Source organism: Caretta caretta, chromosome 5 (assembly GCF_965140235.1).
Source record: "Caretta caretta isolate rCarCar2 chromosome 5, rCarCar1.hap1, whole genome shotgun sequence".
Classification (NCBI taxonomy): Eukaryota; Metazoa; Chordata; order Testudines; family Cheloniidae; genus Caretta; species Caretta caretta.
Window position 1 is genome coordinate 50,049,973 of NC_134210.1, and position 21,023 is coordinate 50,070,995.

Below are 21,023 nucleotides of genomic sequence, written 5' to 3' on the forward strand. Positions count from 1 at the left end.
TGGCATAAATTGTTTAGTATAAGTAGTTAACATGTATTTTAAGAGACCATTCAAGGTGAAGTGGCCACATAACGTTGCTGTACTCATAGGACAAAAAGGGGGAGGCGATAGTGGACTGCAGTTTGTTGAAATAAACCATAAAACCAGTGTCTTTATTATGTCCATGATTTTTAGTGTCTAGCAATATTATGAATTTAAGCTCTCAAACTCATGTTTTCAGGGTGGTGTGCAGGTTTCCTTTCAGGATGAAAAGAACTGAGATGGCAGATGTGATTACTTTGTGAAAAGGGTTCACCTATGAGTGTTGGATGAATTTGTCTTTTATCAATTTTTTGTATGAGTTCATTCAAAAGCATAGCAAGGGTCTCATTTTATCCACATCGATGTTACTGTGCACTTAAAACTCTTGTAAAGAAACCTGGTAATTTTGCTATGAGGCTAGCTAGTATTTTGACAGCTTAGCTGTTTTTACTATTTCTTTTGGATATGCTTGATGCTTTGTCTGGGCACGTTCTGAGGGATATGACTGAGTGGAACTTAGTGTTTCCACAGTTTCTGATTTTTCAGGTTGCCTTACCTCTTGCCTCCCACGGCCCCACTGGAGGCACAGACCAGCTGTAATCACTAACCCCATAACAAAATAAGTATGTTAATTTTTTACTTCCTCTGAACAGGTTATTTCTAATCCGGTGAACCATCACCTAGCCCTGCTTTGAGGCAAAGAACTCTGGGGTGAAGGATCTTCCCGTCATTCTGGGAGAGAACATGAGGGGTGACCTGGAGAATGATTGGTGAATACATGACCAACTGTATCAGGTAGAGAAACCATATCTGTCTGGGCCAGGTCGGAACTATTAACTCTGGCTTTGTCCTTTTTTATTTTTAGTAGAATTTTTGATATTAGAGGTGTCGGGGGGGAAATGCAAACATTAGACCAAACAACCACTGACGGTAAAAGGCATCCCTCATGGACTGGTGACCCAGCTTGCCTCTGGAGAAGAATTGGACGCATTTCTTGTTCATGGCCATAGCAAACATATTTATCTGAGAGGTGCCCCATTGTTGAAATAAGTTGTGAATTATGATGGAATCTGTCTCCCATTCGTTGTCTTGAGAAAAGTGCCTGCTGACTGCATCCGCAGAAGGTAAGCTGTTGTGATGATGATCTGATTGTGAATGCACCAATTCCAAAGCTTGACAGCTTTGTAGCAAAGGGTGGGGGATCTTGCCCCTCCTTGTCGGTTGCTACAGAACATGCATGACATGTTGTCATAATGACCTTTATATGTTTGCCCCCGATCAATGGTAGAAATTGGAGACAAGCATATCTAACTGTCCTGAGCTCTAGGAGGTTGATATGCACAGTCGCCTCTGGAGGTGTCCATTTGCTCTGACCATAGGGGTGTCCAGATGCGCTCCCCAACTTAGGAGGCATGTATCCATTGTTATAACAACTGTCAAGGGAAGGGCAGGTAAAAGGGACTCCTGCGCAGACATTGGGAAGGTATTTGCACCAATTGAGAGATTCCTTTACAAAGGTGGATTTGGGCATTAGTGTGGCTAGACTGTGTCTGCTCAGTGAATAAACAGTCCTGGGCCATCCTTGTGTAACCCTTCTGCCCATTAGAGTTGGCAGCAACAAGGGCCGGGTTCAATATCTAGGGGATCCATTCCAATAACACCATGCAAACCGGCTCGAGCCCCCACCCAGTGACCTGGGACAAATATATACCACCCCTGCTGGGCGCCTCCAAGAGGCAATACTTCCCCTCTGGCAAGCACATAGTCTGAGTGTAGCAAAAGCCTTTTAATAACAGAGAGAAACAATGTGGCATTATGTTGGGGAAACACCACCATCAGGATTCACAACACAACCCATGAGCAAAAAACCCACCCCAAGCAAATTGGGACATGCCCTTTCCCTTTGGTTCTTGAGTCCAGCAACCCCAAATCACCCAAAGTCCCAAAAGTCCAATGACCCAAAAGTCTCTGTCCCTGGTCAGGGCAGCCCCAGAGTTCGAAAGTTTATCTGCAGAGCTTTACCTCCCAATCTGGGTGGAGATGAGGGCGGGGGTAAGAGGCACCTTACATGATCTGAAGCTGACCGCCCCACAGCTCCATAGGCCTTCACTCCGCTCCACCAGCCGCCCCACAAACTGCTTTGCTCAGCTTCGCTCTGCGGCCCACAAGCAGCTCCCGCCATCCCACAAACTGCTCTGCGCCCCGCTAGCAGCTCGCGCCATCCTATCAACTGCTCCCCCAGCCTGTCCACAAGGCACTCCAGCCGTCCCACAAACTGCTCCACAATATATCTTCAGGCTCCCCCACTACTTAACACAACGCTCAGTGATTTCAGCTCTTAGTCAGTTCAGCTCTTTGGTGAATTCAGCTTGTAGTAGGGGAGCCTCAGTGCTGGTGCACTATTAGCCCAAAGTGAGCTCAGCAGCATGTAACTAGACTCCTAATGAAATCAAAATTAGCTCTGATATTCCACAGTGAAGAGAGAAGGAAGTGCAATTAGCATCTAAGGCCCTCACCAAGAGGCCCATACTACCAAGCATTAATACTTGTCCCCAGCCTCTCTCAATTCACAGAGTTTTGGAACCCATGACCCTTGCCTAGCGAGTGCTACTTAGTTGATGGTGAGTCCCTCCATCATAACAAAAGGCCAAGTACAGTTCCCATAATCAGGGTAATAACAATTTATTCTTCCTGCCCCAATAACAGAGACACTGGGGATCCCACAGCAGCCAAAGTGACCATTTGGGCAGCTATGGCCTCATTGTAGGCGGGGTGGGTGTGCCTATGCAAATGAGATCAGCCCCTGAAGTTCTTTTCCACAACTTGCCACACCTCACCACCAGATGTCAGGGTGGAGCTCATCCTGACACTGCTTACATCTAGAAGCAAAGCACCTGCAGTCTTGCACTGTCTATAATGAAAGTACCAGCTGCCATATGTCTCAACAGCCAAAGACAATTCTTGACAGGTGTCTGAGGGCTTCTCTTGGATAGCTTGACTACACGGGAAAGGGCCACAAATCTTGCATCAGGAGATAAGCGCCTATGAATTCTAACCTTTGTAAGGGATCAAGGTGGATTTTTGAATGTTCAGTTGTAGGTCCAGTGCGAGGAAGAGGTGTCTGGGTTGGCAAGTTGCCCTTACAGTTTTATCCTGGGAGCAAACTTTTAGAAGCCAATTGTCTAGGTAAGGAAACACCAGAATTGCTTTTCTGCGGAGGTGTGCCTCTACTAAAGACATGACCTTTGAAAAGATCTTTGGAGCAGATGAGAGGCCAAAAAGGAAACACCTTATATTACAAATGGTCCTGACTGACAGTAAAACATAAGAACCTTTTGTGAGATGGGTGGATTAGTATGGAAATGTGTCTTGATGATTGAGAGCTGAGAACTAATCTCCTTGAGCCAGAGATGGAATTATTGCTTCAAGGTTGTGACCATTTTGAATCTTTGTGCTTTTACAAGTGTGTTGAGTAGCCTTAAATCTAGGATGGATCTTCAACTGCCATTCTTTTTTTGGAACCAGGAAGTACCTGGAATAAAACCCCTCCTCTGTGCTGCATGGGAACCGGTTCTATAGTGCCTAAGTGTAGGAGAGAGTTTGTTTCCTGTCTTAAAAAGGTGCTTATGAGAGGTCCCTGAAGAGGGATGGGGAAGGGGAGTTGGCAGGCAAAAGTGAAGTGGATGGAGTACCCTGTGGAGATGATCTCCAAAACCCACTTGTCTGTAGTAACCGATTTGCAAGCAGGCTGGAAGTGGTAAAGAGTTGCTGAAAGGAGGCAGGCAGGTGAAACGCTGCAGTTGGTATGAAAAGGGACGGCAGCTCAGGACCTCCACCCCTCCATCAAAATTGGTGTTTTGAAGCAGAGGTTTGTGAGGTTGGGAAGTGGATGCTTTTTCTCTCTGGAACCTCTGTCTCTTGAATTGAGGTTCATATGATCTCTGGGCACCTGAGAATTGAGTGGGATCTCTGATGTCTGGGACCTATTAACTTTTCTCTTTTGGATGTGCGTATAGCTCTCCAGAGAACGTAAAGTGGTCCTCGACTGCTTACATGTGCAGAAACTTGTCTATAGTGTCAGTGAATAGTTTAGTGCCCTCAAAAGGAAGGTCTTCAACAGTATTCTGGACCTCCTTTGGAAATCCTGAGAGCTGAAGCCAGGAGGCCCTCTTCATAACTATTGATGTAGAAATCAAATGTTCGGCGGTATCAGCAGCGTTGAGAGAGGCCTGCAGAGATGTTCTGGTGAACAGCTGGCCTTCTGCACTAATTGCCTTCTGTGTTCTTCTGGTAGAAGCTCAATAAGGAGTTCAGCCTGGTAGTTGGTAATTCTGAATTGTAAAGTAGCTGACAAATACGACTTTCTACCAAGTAGTTGAGGTGCTTATGATCTTTATCATTGGGTGTAGATTTAGCATGGTGTTGCCCTTCATGTTCATTAACCTCCTCGAGCATCAAGGAGCTGGGAGAAGGATAAGAAAATAAAAATTCTGAGTCATTAGAAGGAACATAATATTTTTTGTCTGGTCTCTTGCATGTGGGTGGAGTTGAGGCCAGGCTGTGCCAGATAAGCTTTATAGGTCCAGGAAGACCTTGTTAACAGGCAGGGTGATGCGGGCAGATAAAACTGTATGAAAGATGTCAATCAACTTATGATGTGGTTCTTTAACTTTCTCAAGAGGGATCTGTGAAGAAACCACGACCCTCTTAATAAGGTCCTAAAATTGTTTAAAATCATAAGCCCAGGATGGTGGAGGTGGCATAATCGCTTCATCTTGGGATAAAGAAGAGATGTTGACTGATGCAGAGGTCTCTTCATCAGCCCTATCTTCTTGTTCCTCAGAGGTTCTTCCTGAAGTTTCTGTTTCCTAGAGAGAGAGGGTGATAAAAGTTGTCTCTCTCAGCCCTAGAGAATTGCTGACAGTAGGCCGCATAGGGGGCCCAGTATGGTCAAGGGGGTGGCGCATATGGCATAGGTGGAGGCATCTATGGGTGCTCATATCAGCAAGATGGTGGCTGTAGCTACATCGGTCATGAGTGAGATCAACTTCCTTAGAGACGTCTGGAAAAGCGCCTCTATGGGAATGGATTGGAGTGCTATGGCCAGATATTAGAGCGTCCAAAGCAAGATTTTCATCAGAATCCTCCTCTCCCAAGTCATGCTGAAGTGGTGGAGCAGCAGAAGAAACTTGAGGTACAATTCTCAGCACCAGATGCATGTCTGGGAATCTAGAGGGCTTCAGTACCAAGAACTGTGAGTCAGGTGTCTTGGACACAGCCAAGTCTTGCGGAAAATGAAACTCCCGCAGTACTGAGTGTGTTGTCCGTACCGTATCCATGACCTGAGCTGAAATAATGGTAGCTGAGGGAGTTGATAGTACTGTGAATCTTGAGTGGTCCAAGGGGAGTTGAGCCAGAGTGGTCTTTTTCGATAGCGAGTGTGAAGGGGTAGAGCCTTTTTTGCCGCCTTGCTCCTTACAGTACCAAGGGTCTATCAGAGCCTGACATTTTGGAGTCTCTAGATTTAACACTGTCCTTGGTACTGAGGAACCAGCAGTCTCATGCATACAGTGTCAGAGACTGATGGGAGCCAAAGTGGCTGGAGTCACTGTTGACCTCATCTTCTTTGAGGTAGATTCCCTTCTTGGAGAACTCGGGGCATGGTCTTTGGAAGTCTTATGACAGGAATCTTAGGCCTTCTTCTTAGATGCCCTTGAGGAGTATGGCTTGGAGATAGTAGAGGTGGCCAACTTATTCAGAGACTGACAAACTGTAGGGTCTCCTGGCCTGGATCAAAGTCTGGGATCAGCAAGCTCTCCATCCTAAGGAGTCAAAGTTTGATCTCCGTGTTTTTTCTGGCTCTAGATTTTAATGCTAGACTGAAGTTTCCCTTTGAGATTCCCCAAGGCAACAGATGCACCAGAAGTGTCAGTCACTCACCACGATTGTCTCCTGGAACAACGGGCAGCATTTGAAACCTGTCAGAGCCAGGCATGCCCTTCTAGGAGTGTAAAACTCCCAGGTAGGAAGAAACTATATGACAATTTTTTTTTGAAACAACTATAATAAACTACTGTAAGAGCTGAGGGGTCACGGCTAAAGTAAAATTCAACACAGACAATTGTGAAGGCTCCATCTCAGGCCAAGGCAGTTGAGAAGGAACTGAGGGCACTTTGCCTGCACAACACTATATAGCAACAATGCAGAGTACAAGACTGAGTAACCCGTATGCGTGGGCCAAACAGACACTATGAAATTTCTGATCAAGAGCACAGGAGCTGCAAACACACCTAGAATGGAGCACCCATAGGGACACTACTTGGAGAAGAATGGTTACTTATGCATGCTGACCTACTTATATGCGCACAGACTTACTATGATACATATCCGGCACCACGCTAATGTCGTGTACATATGTGCATAACCTATGAGCTTGTAATGTAATTTGTGGACTACCTGTGTCTGTATGCTAATTGATATTTAAGAGCTATGTGCTCATTTACAACATCTGTAGATCTATACTTGTACAGCTAATGCTGTACTTAATTGTGGGGCAGATTCTATAATCTTTATTCAAGTGGAGTATCACTTATGTGATTTGTGTTACTTACATCAATGGGACTATGCATATGCCTGCTACTTAGGAAGTGACAGAATATGTCCTGTGGCTCTAAGGTAAGCCTTTGTAATACAAGTACTTATAGAGAAAATAAAACCAAGTGATGTGTAAGACGACTACCGAAAATATTATCATTTAAGAATGGCTACCACCACATACCTCTGACTCAGTTCATCCAGAGGCCTGTAGTATGATACAATTAGGCTCTCATTTTCAGTGGGTGAAGATTTGGGAGTTCAGCAAGAAAAACCCCATGGAGGGGCCTAATTCTGCCATCCTTAAACTATGATCAGTCCCATTGATTTCAGAGAGCCTACTCTCAGAGCAAGGTGGTATTCAGTGCAAAGGTGGCAGAATCAGGGCCTAGTATCACAGGAACATAATTTGTGTGCAAATTAAGGAGGAAATGGATGAGATGTAGCTAAATTTAAAAAACCACCTTGCTGGAGTTAAAATAAAATTCTAGGACTCTTGCTTTTTAGATAAGGCCTTATGCTCCAAATTTCTTTTAAAATTAAGTTTTAATCTGAGAATTAAAAAGTCCTGCAGGATTTAGCACTTAAATTCCTGTATGCAAGGTGCTGAGCTTTCTTGCAAGATACTTTGAAGTCAATAAGAGGAGAGGGAGCTGTGCATCTCAAAGGAGTCTTAATAGCTGTGCCACGCTTGCTCTCTGAACTTGCCAGTTAAAGGTACGTCTCCATATCTTAGAATCTAGCTACGAGATCCTTTCTTGCAATTGTAGATGAGAAATCTCTGCTCCTGGAAAATACTGATTTTTAAATGTAGTTCAGCCACACAAGAGAGCCCAACTCAAAAATAAATTGATCCTGCTGCTATAAATCAGTCTCTGATTTATATTAGTATTTCTTATAGAAACAGTCATTCCTCTGTTAAAAGTAAAAAGAAAAGGAGTACTTGTGGCACCTTAGAGACTAACCAATTTATTTGAGCATGAGCTTTCGTGAGCTACAGCTCACTTCATTGGATGCAACTGATGAAGTGAGCTGTAGCTCACGAAAGCTCATGCTAGGGACCGAATGGCTAGGCAGCAGTTCTGCGGAGAAGGACCTAGGGGTGACAGTGGACGAGAAGCTGGATATGAGTCAGCAGTGTGCCCTTGTTGCCAAGAAGGCCAATGGCATTTTGGGAGGTGGTAGAATCTCCTTCCTGAGAGGTTTTTAAGGTCAGGCTTGACAAAGCCCAGGCTGGGATGATTTAACTGGGAATTGGTCCTGCTTCGAGCAGGGGGTTGGACTAGATGACCTTCAGGAGTCCCTTCCAACCCTGATATTCTATGATTCTATGCTCAAATAAATTGGTTAGTCTCTAAGGTGCCACAAGTACTCCTTTTCTTTTTGCGAATACAGACTAACATGGCTGTTACTCTGAAATCTGTTAAAAGTGTTAGAGCATTAACTATCCTCAGCTTTGAGTTAGGGCTCTTAATTGCTGGCTAAAACCGATTTTTGTGGGGATTACTACTATGAACATAAATGTTCCAAATTAAACTATATGGCATTTGTTATCAGGCAGACTAAAATGAGACACTGCTAATATGTTCAGACTATATCTAAGCTAAGTAAATAAATGGGAATTTTGCAAACTTATTGTACAAGTACTTTCCAGAGAACAACAAATATTTATAAAGCCACTTTCTAATTGTTTCTTTGCCATAGCCCTGAAACAAATTGATCTGAGTAGATCAAAATACACTGAAAAAAGTTGGTGTCCTACTTAGTTTCTCTGTTATAAAAGAAAGCTAAAAATAGACACTATACCCATAACAAGACACAAACATCTAACGCTGTTGCAGTTCACCAAACCGTTGAGTACTGTTGTCCTAAAAAACCTAGGATTATATAATATTTCTCTAAACCCAAACTGGTAATTTATGTTTTGTTGTCTTAAGGTTATAGATGCAACCATTACAATTTTTATTATAAAAATAAATTTAAAACATTAAAATTGAAGTGTACAATTCCATAGAAAAATGAACTTTAGTTCACAGTTCTTTGTGTGGAAGGCTCAGAAGAGGCTAAGCCATGGAGGAGCCAGAGGAATATTCAGTATTTACTGTTGCTTCTTTTTCTTCATATCTTGGCGGTAATTCAGATGAAAGATGCAGAGTAGGTAAGATGTCTGAAGATGAACTGCTCCCAGGAATTGCATACGGCGGTTCGTACTCTCTAACGGAAACCATTCCTTGAACGTGTTCAAGTTGTGCCCTGTAAAACATTACACATTAGTACATTCCAATCTCATTTATACACTGAGCCAAATCATACTTGAGTTTTACACATGCACATGTAGTGTGGGTGAAGCCGGTCTTTAAGCTGCCTTTTTTTTTTTTAAATTGGTTCACCACAAATACACATCTGTTTGTTATACAGATGGCATGGTTTACTAGTATGGCCTTTCCGCATTTCCTAAAGAAGAGGTCTTTTTATATTCCCCTGACAACACTGCATAGAGCAGAATTGCCACTTGGGAATGGGAGAGATTTTCTCATCTCTTCTCCTTTGTTCCTTTGCCCCCCTGCCTTTTCATAATCTACTATGGCCCTACTTTCCCCTTCCTTATAATAGTTATAAGTTCTAAAACCCCAATTACTGAAATGACAATACTTTGTACTCTGAGATCCTCAGATGAAAGGTGACTTACAACTTTTAATTAAGCCTCCCAAAAGCCTTTGAAGTAGTTAAATAAATAGTAGTATTCTCATTTGACAGCCAGGGAAACGGAAGCAGAGAAAGGTCTCTGGATTGTTCAAGTTCACACAAGTCAGCAAGTCAAAAATAGAACACAGGCATCCAAGTCCCTTGCTGCAATCAAGGTAAGAATATTTTAAAATTAAGGTAAAATATCAGAAGGAAGAAATTCAGGGAGTTACTAGAAAATTTTGTAGATGTCAGACATAAAATCAATGATGGTTAAGAGAGTGTTTTCCTAGCTACACTTCAACCCATGAGTTAAACATCGCAGATTCTAGAAAATAAACATGAAGACTATCTTACCCATTATTTACAATACTGTCGTACGAGGGAGGATTTTCACTCATAGGCAGCTCTGTGGCAAGTGGCTTATGAGTTACATGTGGTGATAGAGAGTCAGCAAAATAAGGTGGTGGGAGGGGTGGGAATGTCATTACAGCATCACCTAAAGAGAAAAAAATTAATTAGTGACATGAAAATTCAACTCATTTCCTGATCCTCATTGTAACCTAAGAGATATTCATACTAGTGTAGTATAGTATTTGTGCTTATCTTCTTTATAGATACAGGCACCATGTTCATGCATACTTTAATTGTTCTGACATTCCTTGGTGTAGAGGACAATTTTATGTACACATTCTGGGAGGATTTTTACAATGTAAGAGATTCATCTTACTAAAAAAAAAAGCAGCCATAAAAAAAAGTTCCATCTCGCTAAAGGACACAAATCCCTTTACTGTTGACTGCAGAACCTACGAGCAGACAGGCTCACGTGTGTTCTCTAAATACAGAGCAAGAGCTATTAGCACACTTTCTATCTGAGATTTTATACCATGCTCATCACTATAGTACGCATGTGCCTAGTTCTCCGTGCCTGCCTAAAATGTTGGTTTTATAAAGTACTGTGCATACCTGTAACGATGCTATAAATAAAAATGTTCAATGCTCTGCTTAACAATTCATATTGGTTTAATTTTTTCTTCAAATGTGCTGTATTTCCTCTGTTAACAAATTATCAGGAAGTTCCTTGCTTTCTAAGATTTATATGTTCTTAAGTGCTTATTTATACAAAGAGGTAATAACTGCACTTATACCATTACTATATCTTGCAACTTGATTGCCTGTTAAGGAGCAACATGCCATTATTAAATGAAATGATTTTATAACTGTCGGCACAAATGGTGATTTCTGATAGTTACAATTTCAGAACAATCAAACCAGTGTACCTATAGTTGCATAACTAATAAAGACATTTTAGATAACATTTTCATAGTTGAAGGCACAATACTAATAGAATTCATATTATAAGAAAGCAGTACACGTTATATACTAAACTGTAATTATGCAGTGCTTAATCTGAACACTAATTAGTGATAATGTTATGAAGTTGGACAATGAGTATGGTCTCTCTTATTCAGAACTTTGCATTTTGTGGGGGTTTTAGTGTTTTTAATGGACAGCCAACAGTCAGCTAGTTCTCTTAATTAAACAGCTGCAACAACTACTTCCCCTCTGCCCACTCCACTTTTTGTGTCTTTGCCTCTTAAGTTTTCTATGTAAAACTCAACCTCTGTTCTTGCAAGGTGTTTCAATCTTTTGATCCATCCATCACCTCCCCAAAAATCATAGTGTTTAGGCAACACCTGCCTACCCAACATTAACATTGATGTTATTACATGAACTTGCTTTGCACACAGGGTGCTCCTCATATATTTGTTTTGTCAGCTTATTCTGAAAGTAGTGCACTTAAGGAAGACAACAGAATTTAGATCTTTTCAAACAGGTTGTAGGAGAGGAAGTGATTGTTGGCTTACTAAACACACACACAAGGAGCATCTTGCAAAGACAGTTCATAAAGCAAATTAATACTGAAGTTGAGCAGGGCATGTGTTGCCAAATACAATGATTCTGGTAAAGTGATGGAACCAACAGACTTGCGCACCATGATCCTGCAGCAATCCACATTTTAAGTCTATGCTTGATCCTACAGTGTTTGTATATTTTACTTTTCTTAGAACTCTCCACATATAAGAGTGTGTGTACTAGTTTTGCTTTCTCCCCTTCAAAGACTATTTTCTTAAATTGCAATTCTTCTACAACTCTCTCACTCAACTCTACAACTTCTACCCCGATATCTGGTGTCAGCCTCTCAAACCTTCACTTTTTCCTATTAAGCATCAGGTTAAATAGTCCTTATGTCAGGATGACGAAGGCAGGATTTTGTGTGCAATGGACTTCAGTTCTGATCAATCAGGTAGCAGTTGAGCAGCATAGTGGTTAATTTGTCACCCATTCCTTCTGACCACTAAAAATGTAGTTTAAAACTTACAAACCGTATTCATCCAGAATTAAAATGGTGACACAAACAGTACAAGCAGTACCCTCTGCATCTGAATCATTGCAGTCCTATTTCAGGGGACAAGGTAACAGGCCAGAATTCAAAGCTAAACTGCATTTTCAATATAGTAATAAAAAAAGCCATGACACCTACAATTTACAATGCCTATTCCATTCTCTGGAAAAGGAAGTAGGATTGGAATTACTTATGCCAGATAGTGTGATTTCTTCCACATTTGCCTTTGGAGGTTTTTTGTAAGTCAAAAGGCAGTTTGCCCCTGAAGAAAGAAGACTGAATTAACTACAATTTGAATGTTTCAGATGTAAAAGGCAACATGTTTCTCATTTGGTATGTTAAACCACACACACAAAATAGGAACTAGCGTACAGGTCAGTAAAACTAGCTTTCAAATTTAAAGTATATGCAAATCATTTACATACCTGCTGTAACTTGAAATGATTCTGGACTCTGAGGCTGTTCTCCATTTTCAGAGGATTCTTGGCTGAGATTTAAATTGGTTTTCTTTTTAATATGAGCTATTACGAAGAAACTTAATCCAATAAGCACAATCAAAGGACCCATGATTTGAAGAGGCAGAAATCCACAGCCTGAGAGTTCAACATCAGAAGTGCTGGTTTGATTATACTGTAGGCTGTGCCTTCCTGGGCTACATCCAGGAACCCAAATGCCCAGGAAACTAATTAGCACTCCACTAGTTAAAAACAAAAACCCAAAGATAAGAAACTGGGCAACCTGACAGTTCCCTTGACAAAAAATGAGGCTGTACACCTGCTCACCTTGCATCTGTCTCTGACTTAGGTACAGCCTAGCTCTTGATTGTGCCAATAAGACACAAACTAATCCAACAACAACAACCACAGGCCCAGCAATCTTAAGGGCCCTGTTGCAATCACTGAAGGTTCCAGATGGGCAAGTCTGTAAAATAAAGACTGAAAGCAGAAATCCAGTGCATAGCAATGCAACTCCAAAAACAAAAAGGAAAAAAAACTTCCTATGATGTCCATTATTTCCTTCCCCACCAGGTCTGGAAACAGCAACTGCACACATTACAAAAACGTCTCTTTATGCAAAGGAGAAATATATCGTCTCCTGATAGTGTTCAGAGAGAAAGAAAACTGCTGCAGACCTGTGAACACAAATATATAAACTGAAATGAGAGAATATGTAGGTAACTACATTGTGTACTTTTCTTCTGCACTTATTACTCAGCCTATCCAATGGTTTAAAGCCAGTATATCCCCAAACAATTTCATTTTAGAATAAAAGCTTCATGGAAATGGACATGGGTTATAAGACAGATAAAGGGAGATCACTGACTTAATATTTATACCCAAAGCAATTGTAATAGCTCAGTAAATAAAAGATTATTATTAAGGGAACAATTAATAATATTTATCCAATTCTAGTTCAAAATGAGGTCACTCTGTGAGGGATGTACCTTAAAAGAAAAAAATCACCAAGTTTCCCTCCAACCTGCAGAAGCCCCTGAGGTAGGGGCTGATGAGACACACTTAGAAAGTCATCGGTATAAGAAAGGGAGACATAATGAGAAGGGAGGGTTGGGAGAAAGTCCGGCCTTTGTGGGCAACTAGGGAGCTGAACATCACACTGAGGATTGGAGCTATCATTCAAGAGAAAGAATTGGGACGGAATGCAGGGGTGGTCCTTCCCCGCTTGCTAGAAGAGAGCTCTGATTGGAGGGAATTTTGCTGGGGATAGAGGACAATTTTTGAGGGATAGAGGACATTTACCAATAAAGCTTCAAATGTATTACCTACTTAAAGCATGTGGATTTGTTGCTCCTCCTTCAGCCAGCTGACAGACATGTCAGCTCTTTTCCCTAAAAGTATTTCCTGTCCCAATATAACTGAAGGAGCTAGGACTTTTCTTTTAGCATCGTCCATAGGGTCGGCCTGGGCACCCCCTGGAGTCATGCCTTTATGGCACCCAATATAGAGCCCTGCCAACCCCTCACCCCCTCAGTTCCTTCCCACCACCAGTGATGGCTAGCTGGAACAACTGTTGCTCTTGCTTTGCAAGCGCGTTTGACAGTGTCCTCTTCACTTTTCTTTCTTAAATAGTTGTAAATAGTTCATTAGTTATTAGTTACAGTTAGTAGGTAGTTGGGGGGGGGCCCCCCCAAGAGTCACGATAACATTTCCCCCCAGTTCTGGGGTATGCCCTGGTCTCCAGTGTTCAAACTCTGGAGGACTGTGGCAAGTTTATGCTGAAGAGTGACCCACACTCTTCTTGTCTACGGTGCCTTGGGGAGAGGCACCAAAAGGACAAGTGCAGGATCTGCAAGGGTTTTTGCCCTAGGACCCTTAAAAGACAGGGACCAAAAGACTCAAGATCCTCCTAATGGAAGCAGCACTTTGACCGCATTCTGACCTGGGATCTGCAGAGCTCACGCCGAGCACTTCCATGTCAGTCCGAAGTGATCTGGCCCCGACAGTGCGCAAGCTGGTGTGGAGCAAGGACTCTAAGGACTCCTGGCACCGCCATGGCGCCGCACATAAGAAACCCTCTGCAGTGTGGCACCGTGCTCAGTGCCACAAAGGAAGAAAAGGCCAGATAGGGGTCGCTCTCCCCCTTTAAAGACCAAGGGACCTGAAGCATCAAAGCACACCTTGAGCCAGGCAGCTTTGTCTCTCCAGCCTTCCAGGATCTCGTCGACTCCTGCCCCATCTGGGGTTCAGTCGAGTCTGAACCCTCAACGGTCCCTGGACTGCCAAGGTCATCACCTCCATCTCCCCTTGACTCCTGAGGCATTTGAGGCACCCAGTGACCTTATACGCCTCACTGCGCCGTCCTCCCAGCAGAGGAGAGACAAGTCACCGATGACTGCATGGCCCGAAGTCCAATTAAGGGATAAACCCAGCAATGATGGCGTGCTGATCCCTATCTCCAGTGCACTTCTCTCTGGCATGGCCCACCCATACGGAGGAGCTGCACTAGTCCCCGACCTCTTGGCACTGCTTTCCAGAGGCCCAGAGTACTGCTCCTCCGTGGTCCTCCTACTCAAAGACCTTGGAATCGGAATCCTATCGGTCAGATAGGACCAGGAGGTCCAGATCCCACCATGACCACCCGCCCTACCCGGTACCATGGTCTCCGCAGTGGCAACCATCTATGCAGTGGCCCTTTTGGACACCCTGGGTGTATCACCAGTGCCAGGGACAGGTCCAGTACCCAAGGTCCAGGTCAGCATCGGTGTCCTCCTTCCTCCCCGCAGGCACCACTGGGTCCACTGACAGCACCACCACCGATAGAAGCGCCACCAACACTGCTGTTGTCACCTACAGCTCTGGTGCCGACCTGCCAATCAGCGGCACTGCTGGCAGCCGCAGCATTGGTACCACTGGCATCAACGATATCGGCACCGCCGGAATCAACATCTTCGGTGCTGTCTGCTTCGGCACCGATTTTTTGGCCCCCAGGAGCCCTGGCACCACAAGCTCTGGAATACCGCATGCCGCGAGACCCATGGGGCGCTGAGGGGTGAGCAGGGCCTGCTGCTAGGCCTCTCCTCCTCATCCTCCCCAGATGAAGTGGTGGCAGGGACGGTGACGGCCCCAGCCCTGGAGGATATCAGGGTCATCCAGCAGCTCCTACGTCATGCTGCCCAGAACCTGGGCATACAGGTGGAGGAGGTCATGGAGGAATCCAACCCAGACATCGACATTCTCGCACCCTCTGGTCCCTCCCACATCACCTTGCCCTTAATAAGGATGATTTCAGAGACAACAAAAACCCTATGGCAGACCCCTGCATCTCTGGTCCCTACAGCCAAGAGGAATGAGAGGTGGTACTTTGTCCTTTTTAAGGGATACAAACACTTATACACCCACCCACCCCCCGACTCCCTCGTGGTTGATGTGGCCAATAAGCGAGAGTGCCAGGGCTTCCGGGGACCCTCCCCTAAAAACAGGGAGGCAGTGGTGGAAGAGGGAAAACTGGTCTCCCGAGCTTTCCTGCAGGTGGCATTGGATGCAGCAGATGCAGCCTCGTGTAGTATGGCAATGGGGGTTGTAATGAGGAGAGGTTCCTGGTTGCAAGTCTCTGGTCTGCCCCATGAGGTCCAACAAACAATCCAGGACCTCCCCTTTGAGGGTTCGGCCCTTTTTGCCGATAAGATGGATAAAAGACTCCATAGTCTAAAAGACTCCAGGGCCACCCTTAGATCTTTGGGCTCCATACACTGGCCACCCAACACAGGCACTTCTGGCCACAAGCTCCCTCTAGGTTCTACCAGCCTCAGAACTGCCAGGACACTCCTTGTAGGAGGAACAAGAGTTGCAGAAGGAGGCAACACCCCTCCTCAGGCCAGGGCTCACGCCAGCCCAAGCCAGTGCCTGGCCCCAGACCACCCTTTTGAAAGTGCGGTTGAGGACGGTGCACCAGTACTGCAGCTGGATCCAACCTCTCTTAGCTTTTTGTCCCAACTATCCCCTTTCTACTGTGCATGGTCCCGTATCACCTCGGACCGCTGGGTGCTCTGCACAGGAGAGAGGGGATATGCCATCGAATTCTGGGCCTTTCCACCCACCTTCACCATCCCTCTTCCGGGATCCCTCTAATGAGCAACTTCTTATACAGGAAGTGCACTCACTCCTCTCGGTAGGGGCAGTGGAAGAGGTTCCTCAGGAGCAAAGGGACAAGGGCTTCTACTCTTGGTAGAAGAGCCAAGGGTGGTCTCAGGCCCATCTTGGACCTGCGGAAACTCAACAAAGTTCATCAAGAAACTCAGGTTCCGCATGGTCTCTTTGGCCTCCATTATCCCATCATTGGATCCAGGAAACTGGTATGCCGCCCTCGATTTGAAGGATGCAGACTTTCACAAAGCGGTAATTCCACCCCATAGAAGATACCTCAGGTTTGTGGTGAACAACAGCCACTATCAGTTTACTGTCCTCTCATTTGGCCTGTCAGCAGCACCTTGGGTGTTTACCAAGTGCATGATAGTCATTGCGGCGTTCCTGCACAAGCAAGAGGTAGAGGTGTTCCCATACCTCGACGACTGGCTGATCAAAGGCCACTCCAGACCTCAAGTGGAATAGCAAGTCAGCTTCATAAGAAGGACGTTCATTGAACTGGGTTTCCTTCTAAACGAGGCCAAATCAACACTGTCCCTGGTGCAGAGGATAGAGTTTATAAGGGCAATGTTAGACTCAACTCAAGCCAGGGTATACCTCCCAGAAGCCAGATTTCAGTCACTGGGCGACAAATACGGGGCCTCAGGCAGTTCCCCACCACTACAGCAAGGAACTGCCTGAAACTTTTGGGGCATATGGCCGCTTGTACCTACATAGTACAGCATGCCAGACTCAGGCTTCGCCCGCTCCAGTCATGGCTAGCGTCAGTATATCGACCAGCTCAGGATGCTTTGGACAGCACCCAATACTAGACTCCCTCCTGTGGTCACTTGACCCACAGGTAGTATGTGCAGTAGTCTCCTTCACCGGCCCCCAGCCATCCCTCTCATTAGAGACAGATGAGTCAGATCTCGGATGGGGGGCACATTTGGGAGACCTCAGGACGCAAGGTCTCTGGTCTCAGGCAGATCTCGCTCTGCATATCAATGTCAGAGAACTGAGAAAGCGGCAAAGAGTCCTGTGGCACCTTATAGACTAACAGACGTTTTGGAGCATTAGCTTTTGTGGGTGAATACCCACTTCGTCGGATGCATGTGAACTGAGAGAACTGAGAGTGGCATGCCAGGCTTTCAGAGTCCATATATCAGGCAGATGTGTATCCGTCCTCACGGACAACACCATGGCGATGTTTTATATCAACAAACAGGAGTGCACGCTCCTCTCCCCTGTGTCAGGAAGTCCTCATGCTGTGGGACTTCTATGTAGCGCACTCAATACACCTGCAAGCATCATATCTCCCTGGGATACAGAACAAACTGGTGGACAGTCTCAGCCACTCTTTTCATGGCCACGAGTGGTCCCTCTGGCCGGACATAGGCAAGATCAATCTTCCAACAATAGGGCTTTCCCCAAATAGACCTGTTTGCCACACAACGCAACAGGAAGTGTCAGCTATTCTGCTTGTTCCTGAATCACAGCCCAGGCTTGATCGTGGATCCGTTCCTACTTCCATGGAGAGGCCATCTCCTATATGCATTCCTGCCCATCCCTCTCGTTCACAAGGTGCTCCTCAAGATCAACAGGGACCGAGCCCTTGTGATATTGACAGCTCTAGCCTGGCCATGCCAGCACTGGTTCACATCGCTCTTGGAAATGTCCGTGGCAACTCTGATCACCCTACCTAATCATGCAGGATCACGGCTGCCTCCGGCACCCAAACCTTGAGTCACTCCACCTCACAGCGTTGAAGCTCCATGTCCAGCTCTGATCAAGTCAGGCAAGTTCTCCTTGGCAGTAGAAAGCCCTCCAGAAGGGCAACATACCTTGCCAAGTGGAGCTAGTACTCCATCTGGTCGGAGCAGCACCATCAGTCTCCGACGTTCACCTTGGTGCCATTTATACTGGACTACCTCCTCCATCTTAAGCAGCAGGCACTGTCCCTGTCATCAATAAGGGTTCACTTGGCCGCCATTTCCGCCTTCCATCCAGGTGCAGACGGCTACTCAGTCTTCATGAATCCAGTGGTCAGCCGTTTCTTTAAAGGTCTCGACAGACTGCGCCCACAAGAACGACAGCCTATCCTGACTTGGGACCTTAATCTAGTCCTTTCCAGACTTACGGGTCCAACATTTGAGCCACTGGTGACATGCTCCCTGCTTTCTCTCTCATACAAGATGGCGTTTCTGGTGGCGATAACCTCAGGTAGGAAAGTGTTGGAGCTCAGGGCTCTTACATCAGAGCCCCCTTACACTGTATTAAATAAGGACAAGGTTCAGCTCAGACCTCACCCGGCTTTTCTCCCTAAGGTTGTCTCCCAGTTTCACATCAACCAGGACACCTTCCTCCCAGTGTTCTACCCTAAGCTGCACTCCAGCGGCAGGGAGCAGAGGCTTCACTCACTGAATGTCTGCAGGGCACTAGCCTTCTATATTGAGAGAATGAAGCTGTTCCAAAAGTCTGTCCAGTTATTCATAGCAGTGGCAGATACAATGAAAGGCCTCCCTGTCTCATCGCAACGTATCTTGTCGTGGATCGTATCATGAATTCTTGAGTGTTATGACTTGGCGAAGGTGCCCGCTCCGCCGACCGCCATGCACTCCACCAGGCTCAGGCCTCTTCAGCAGCATTCCTGGCACAAGTCCCCACACAGGAAATCTGCAGGGCAGCAACGTGGTCCTCTATACACACTTTCACAATGCACTATGCGATCACTCGACAGGCCAGAGAGGACGCAGCCTTTGGATGAGCTGTGCTCCAATCAGTAGACAGCTCCAACCCTACCTCCTGAACTTTGGCTTGTGAGACACCTGATTGGAATGGACCTGAACAAGCACTCGAAGAAGAAAAACCAGTTACTCACCTTCTCTTAACTGCTGTTCTTCGAGATGTGTTGTTCATGTCCATTCCAATACCCACCCTCCTACCCCTCTGTCAGAGCAGTGGGCAAGGAGGAACTGACGGGCTGGGGGGTTGGCAGGGCCCTATATTGGATGCCATAAAGGCACGACTCCAGGGGGCACCCAGGCCCACCCTCCGAACGCTGCTCAGGGAAAAATCTCCTGGCTGACATGCACGCGGCGCGTACACACCTAATTGGAATGGACGTGAACACATCTCAAAGAACAACAGTTACGAGAAGGTGAGTAACCTTTTTTTCTGATCTGAAAAGTGAGTTTGTAGAGACAGCATGCTGAGGTTGCATGATTATTGATTCAAAAATCAGTGAGAAACGAATTTGCTCAGTTTATAAGTAATTTAAAAAATGTCTTTTCTAACTGTCAGCCCTTCAGACAATTTGGAAACTGAAAGTCAAGCTGGATCTTTCTTGTTCATGAATCAACAATAAATACTTTTCAATTGAAAGAACATTGTTGAACATAAAAGAGCCAAAACAAAGTCCGTCTCACTCTCCATTTGCTGTATTACCCCTACAGGGCTAAAACAAACAAAAACACACAACCCAGAGTAAATTAATATTTTTCAGTAGAATATGAAAACACAACTGGCAACAACAGGGAGCAAGTCTATTGACTAACTTGCCATTTTTACAAAGCTACTTTTAAGAGTAATACCACATTTCTGAGGGAATTAAAAAATAGATACAAAGTAACCAGATTACTTATTGTGGGCTGACAAATAATGAGAATTAGAGCAATACAGGACAGAGGCAAGGTAAAATACGTGATAAGCATACGACCAAAGAAAAGCAAAGGGACTGCAGACTTTGAATGTTTCCAAAGTAAGGCAACTTCAAGAGAGAAGGGGCTGTTTCTGTAGCTTATTGCAGGGAGGAACAAAGTCCAGCAGCTGTCTTGAGATACCAGAAGAAGTAGAAAAATCCAGCTAGCTGCTGTTAATTACACTGGCCAGTTAATTTGTAGACAGTCATTTCAAAGTCTGTTAAGTATTTCTTCATGATTCTGAGTGTGCTCTACCTCTTTATTAAGAACAGTCTGAGCAACTGTTTGCCACCAATAGGATCCTTGGCTATGTGGAATGCTTGAGACTTCCCTATGGATAGCAATGGACATGGGAAAAGCTTTACAGGAAGGGAAATTAGAAGGCATTTTGACAGAACTATAAACTGAAGACCTTGATCCCTTAGTTAGGAGTAGCTTTAGTACAACCTAAGTATTGGTGAAGCTGACCATTACATTGCTGGAGTAATACAAATTGGATTCATTTTTATTAATGATCTTCCTTGATTCTGCTAATCTGCCCTTCCCAGTAAAACTGTTATTGATAACTGTACCATATGAACCGTATCTGGATCCTCCTCTCTGGCCTGGTTAGGTCAGACCTCTCAGGATGACAAAGGCCTGGGGTCCCAGGCAGGGCCAGATTAACTCTCCTGTGGGCTCGGGGCTATTAGATTTTGTGGGGTCCCCGGGGGTTTGGAGTGGGGGAATGAGCTCAGGCAGGGGATTGGGGTGCGGGAGTGGGTGCAGCTCCTGCTGGGAGGTGGGCTCTGGGGTGGGGCCAGGGAGTCGGGCTGCAGCAGGAGGTTCGGGCTCTGGGTGGGAGTTTGGGTGCAGGAAGGGGCTCAGGGCTGGGACGGGGTGCAGGATCTGGGAGGGAGTTTTGGTGCAGAAGGGGGCTCCGGGCTGGAGTAGGGGTGCAGGAGGGGATATGGGGTGCAGGTCCGGCCAGGAGGCGCTTACCTTGGGTGGCTCCTGGTCGACAGTGCAGCAGGGCTAAGGCAGGATCCCTGCATG

General features: G+C 45.3%; 1 protein-coding gene across 2 annotated transcripts in view; it reads right to left on the reverse strand.

Annotated features, from left to right (window-relative positions):
• Window positions 1–8,553: 8,553 nt before the first annotated feature.
• TMEM171 (transmembrane protein 171) overlaps window positions 8,554–21,023 on the reverse strand; it is a 32,333-nt gene continuing 19,863 nt past the window's right edge. For both annotated transcript variants that reach the window (XM_048849338.2, XM_048849339.2), the window contains exons 2-4: window positions 12,133–12,839; window positions 9,658–9,799; window positions 8,554–8,868 (exon numbers count right to left, since the gene is read on the reverse strand). In XM_048849338.2, coding sequence (XP_048705295.1) covers window positions 8,679–8,868; window positions 9,658–9,799; window positions 12,133–12,760 — 960 coding nt within the window. In that variant the 5' untranslated portion in view covers window positions 12,761–12,839 and the 3' untranslated portion in view covers window positions 8,554–8,678. The remainder of the gene's footprint in view (window positions 8,869–9,657; window positions 9,800–12,132; window positions 12,840–21,023) is intronic.